Source organism: Platalea leucorodia (assembly GCF_965183815.1).
Source record: "Platalea leucorodia genome assembly, contig: HAP1_HAP1_SCAFFOLD_24, whole genome shotgun sequence".
In the NCBI taxonomy this organism is placed as follows: Eukaryota; Metazoa; Chordata; class Aves; order Pelecaniformes; family Threskiornithidae; genus Platalea; species Platalea leucorodia.
This window is the reverse complement of record NW_028121458.1, coordinates 1836606-1841098: the sequence shown is the minus strand read 5'-3', so window position 1 is coordinate 1841098 and position 4493 is coordinate 1836606. Positions and strand designations below refer to the sequence as shown.

Here is a 4493-nt window from a genome sequence, read left to right as displayed (position 1 = left end):
CTGCAGCTCTGCAGCGCTTACAAGTACCACTGAAACACTTCTGATGGCAGACGTTGATCTGTGGGTTTCATTTGGAATTTGGAATTTTGGAATTTTTTTCAATCGTTTTGTTGAACTACAATTATTTGTTTGCAATCAGCCAGGCTCACCCAGGTGTTTTCAATTAGACACGGGAAAACACGTTTTGTCCCTCCTCTGCCACGATGGACAAGACTTTGGAAGAGGATGTTGCTCGTAGAAAGATCTGACATCAGTAGGGTTACCTTCTGGGCTAGGGACTTGCTTGTTTTCATCCAGTTACAATCAGGAAAAGGGAAGACTTGACCTGATAATCCAGTTCAGCAGTCTAGAGGGAAAGGAAGGTAGCCCGAGGCACAGAAATCAGAGCGTGGGTTTCATGGTGTTTTGGCAAAGTAAGCAGGGCAACAGACTCTTTTCCAAAACTGTTTCTTGACCACTCATTGTCAATGGCAGTGTTAGGCTTCCCCCAGTGGTTCTGTGTTGGAGGTTAGAGCTGCGTGTCCTGGGGGCTCCTGTACAGAACCTGACTTTTAAAAGATGCTTTTGTGCAACCACATCGTCTCCTCTCTTTTCCAATGTCATCTCCCTGCAGCCATTGCCGAGGGAATGGCTCTGCCACAGAGGATCCTCTTTCCCCCGGAGAAGCTTTGCATGGCCTGGCAGCAACCAGGCAGGGTCGGTGCGGGCCTCTACAACCTGGGCAACAGGAGCTTCCTCAGCACCATCCTGCAGCATTTGACTGCAGAGAGCAGGGAAGGACCCCGGGGCCACAGCAGGGCTGTGCCAGCCCCAGCTGTCCCCAGCAGTGGCCCCAGCCGTGTGCCCGTGCCCACCCAGGGCTGGCTCTGCGCGGGGCAGAGGCATGTGCTCTGCCCAGGGAAGGAGCCCCGTCCCTGCAGCGGGCACTGCGGCGGCCCTGTGGCCGCAGCTGCGGGAGTTGCCGGGCGGTGCCAGTCCCGTCGCCGCGTGGCCCCACACGGCCGCGTGTCACAAAGGGCGTCCCAGGGCCGGGTGGCCATAAATGGCGTCCCCACGCAGCTCCTGCCGTGCTCTTTCCCGGAGCTGGCGCCTGTGCTGGAGAGAGCAAGCGTGGGCTGAGCTCGCCAGTGGGGTCACTCAGCTCCTCGCTGTCTGCATTTCCTTCTACATTCTCCTTTTCTTCCCGGAAATTTCATCCGTTTCTTCTCCCTCCCCTTCCCGCTAATTCCAGTTGGTGGCAAAGGTAATTGTTAGTTTCCTTTTGGACAGGGGATTGCGTAGATCGAGACAGGGTGGACGTGTGGCTTGGCCTGTACCTTCTGAGGTGCCAGCTGAGCTCTACTTTTACAGCTTGGGTAGACGCAGGCTGCCAGCATAATTCCTTGTTATCTTTTATGTAACACATCCTAAGAGGGACAAGCCTAGGGAGAGCGGTCTAGGGCTTTCCAAAACCAAACCAGAAGGATCTCCTTTAAAAGCTGACTTCCTTGCAGGCATGAGTGTCGGAATGGCTGTGCCGGAAAGGGACCTGTTTCCTCCGCAGAAGATTTGCATGGCCTGGCAGCAAAGACGCAGTGTCGGAGGCGGCCTCTTCAACCTGGGCAATACCTGCTTCCTCAACTCTGTCCTGCAGTGTTTGACGTACACCCCGCCGCTGGCCAACTACTTGCTCTCTCGTGAGCACAGCCAGTCCTGTGAGTCCTTGCTACACCTTCTTTTACATCTCTTGGGCAGCTCTGAAGGATGAAAGAACAACAGGGACTCTGGGAAGACAGCTCTTCATTTTCCTCTGGAAGCTGCCTTCCAATATTGCCTTCAGAGCGGGCTCGGCATAGCATAGGCAGCGCGTCAGTTTGGTTTCATGCGCCATGCTCCTACTCCCGGGGAAGATCATTTCTTGCTTCCCGTGCTTAATGAAGTGCCTTCGAAAGGCATGCCTATTTCTTCTATACAACTCTGCACAATAAACCGCCACAGGGCTGTTGAGCCACTGGCATCTGAGGAGAAGCAGATGTAGCAGGGAGAGTGGAGATTGCACCTGGAACTTAAACGTGGGGTGGTTTGGTGGTTTTTTCCCTTGAAGCTTTTCCATAGCTGTGTATATTTTACCTGACCGAGAGGCTCGCTTGCTTGCTTCCTTCTGTCCCTCTTTCCCTCCCTCTTTAGGTGCGAAGCAAGGCTTCTGCATGATGTGTACCATGGAAGTGCACATTGAGGAGGTGCTGTCTTGCTCGGGCAGTGCCATCGAGCCTACGCCTGTGATCAATGAGCTTCCACGTGAGTCATTTCAGATGGTTTCATTTGGAGGTATTTTGGATTTCTGAAGAAGTGTGTAACTGGTTTTGCCGGGTTCATGTTAAGGAGGAGAGCTTTCAGAAGGGTAAGTCTTCTTTCCTTTTTCTCTGAGATCAGTGGGAAACCCTTCTTCTTTCTCAGGAATAGGAGACCATTTCCAGCTTGGCACCCAGGAAGACGCACATGAATTCTTCTACTACACCGTGGATGCCATGCAGAGGGCTTGCTTGAGCACAAGCAGCAAGTAAGCATAAGCACATGACCATTGAAACGTTCTCTAGCCCTTTTGACTCCTTCCTTTACGACCGCCAGTGAAAACTCTGTCCGGGCCCTTCCTAACAAGGAAAACTCGTGGAAGAGCTAACTCTCTGCCTTCCACCTTCTGAGCTCCGATTACCATTTCTTTCCAGCCGGGACACAACTTCTCAAGCTAGCACACTCATTCATTAGGTCTTTGGAGGCTTTCTAAGATCCAGAGGTACTTTTTAAAAATATTTCGGTCCTTAGAATGACCCATGGCTCTTCCTCTCTTTGTGGTAAACAGCTCCTAGCATGTGGCAGTAGGTCCAGTGTGTCTAAAGTCGTACGTGTTGGTCATTGAAATGGGCAGTTAGTCTCCTTCCCTACCTGAGAAGCATTTCTCTTTGCTTTTTTGCAGTAACGTGCTTGAGCTGCAAAGCCGTTTCCGACACCTACGAGACATTCCTTGATATTCCTTTGGATATCAAGGTGAGATGTTTTGAAATTGTGGTGCCAAATGTTTCAGGGCCCCTGCGGGGGCCTAGTTTATCTCCAGTAAACTCTGTTGACTTCCAGCTGTGGGCTGTTACCAGGCAAGAGCTTGGGGGTGGATGGGAAGGGAACTGGGCTTGTGTGCTCCTTCTGCGGAAGCCCTGTAAATGGTCTCCCTGGGCTGGGGGCTGGGTGTCAGCTGGGCAAAGAGTAAGGATGGTATGGACAGCCATCATGACACTGTCATACCACCCTGCTTGGGACTCCCTCGCTACGCGTCTGATTGATGCTGGGGGGATGGGTTTGATTGCTTTTGCTAGTTTGGACCACGCGTACCACAGGTAACTCTGGTACCGCCCAGGGGTAGCTGTTTATTGGGATAACGCTGGTACCACGCGGGTAGCTATTTCCTGGGGTTTTTGAGTTTCCAGGGACTTAGTGCTCTCCTTTCTTCCTCATCCAGGCAGCCTCATCGGTCACTGGAGCTCTGGAAGACTTTGTCAAACCGGAGCAGCTGGATGGTGAAAATGGCTATAAATGTAGCAAGTAAGATTTCGGCCAACGCCACCTTCATAGCAGATACTGGGTTACGGTATTGCATGTCTGGGAGCACTAGTTATGTTTTGACTGAATTGAGAAACGCAGTCATGAGACAGCTTGGCTTTGTTTTTCTTTTTTTTTTCTTCCCCATACAACTAATCCACCCGAATCATCCAGAACTTGGAAAAGAATGCATTTGTTTCTAAGATGGGTATTTCTTTCCCCTTCTGCCTCAATACTTGGAAAGCTTGGATGAGAATTTTATTCCTGGCATTGTCTGCCCTGGAGGTGGTCAAGCTTCCTAGCTATGAAGTTGCCCACTGAACTACCCCTATGGCCAGAAGGGAAAAGACATGTCCCGTGTGCAGTGGTGAGCCGAAGCAAGGCGGGAGCCCTGGGCAGTGATCTGGCAACAGCAGCTTCCTCAAAAAAGCCATCAACAGTTTTGTTTCCAAGGCTTTTTGGATGCTTGCGTCTCTGTCCAGGAGACCTCAGTCCTCGGAGCAGCAGCAGCCCCCGCTGGCTCTCTGAACAGCGTCATGCCTAGTTCTTGTATTGCCAAGGCTCTAGACTGCTGCTCTCCAAAGGGAGCCGCCCTAGCCCGAAGCTGCCTTCAGGGAGAGCATATGGACTTCAGGGGTCTGAAATGCAAGCGTGCATACGATAGTTGGGCAAAACAAGCCTTAACTCAACCCTACATGAATGGAGGGCGCAGCCGGGAGAAGACAGGTTGCAACAGCTGGGGCTGTGCTTGTTTTCCAGGTGTGAACAGCTGGCCGCTGCGTCCAAGAGCCTTACCATACATGGTTCCTCCAATGTCCTGACCGTGTGCTTGAAGAGATTTGATGCTTTCTCTGGCAGAAAGATTAGCAAGGTATGGCTACAAGTGCACTGCAACTTCGTCTGCTTGGAAGGAGACCTTTCCC

At 51.8% G+C, this 4493-nt stretch overlaps 1 protein-coding gene across 1 annotated transcript; it reads left to right on the top strand.

Annotated features, from left to right (window-relative positions):
• Nucleotides 1–1507: 1507 nt before the first annotated feature.
• Nucleotides 1508–2543, top strand: LOC309603220 (ubiquitin carboxyl-terminal hydrolase 42-like; the record flags this gene model as incomplete). The annotated part of the gene is made up of 3 exons (XM_082338118.1): nt 1508–1694; nt 2167–2277; nt 2437–2543. The coding sequence occupies 3 exons, from the start codon at nt 1508–1510 to the stop codon at nt 2541–2543; spliced, it is 405 nt and encodes a 134-aa protein (XP_082194244.1).
• Between the last annotated feature and the right edge of the window lie 1950 nt (nt 2544–4493).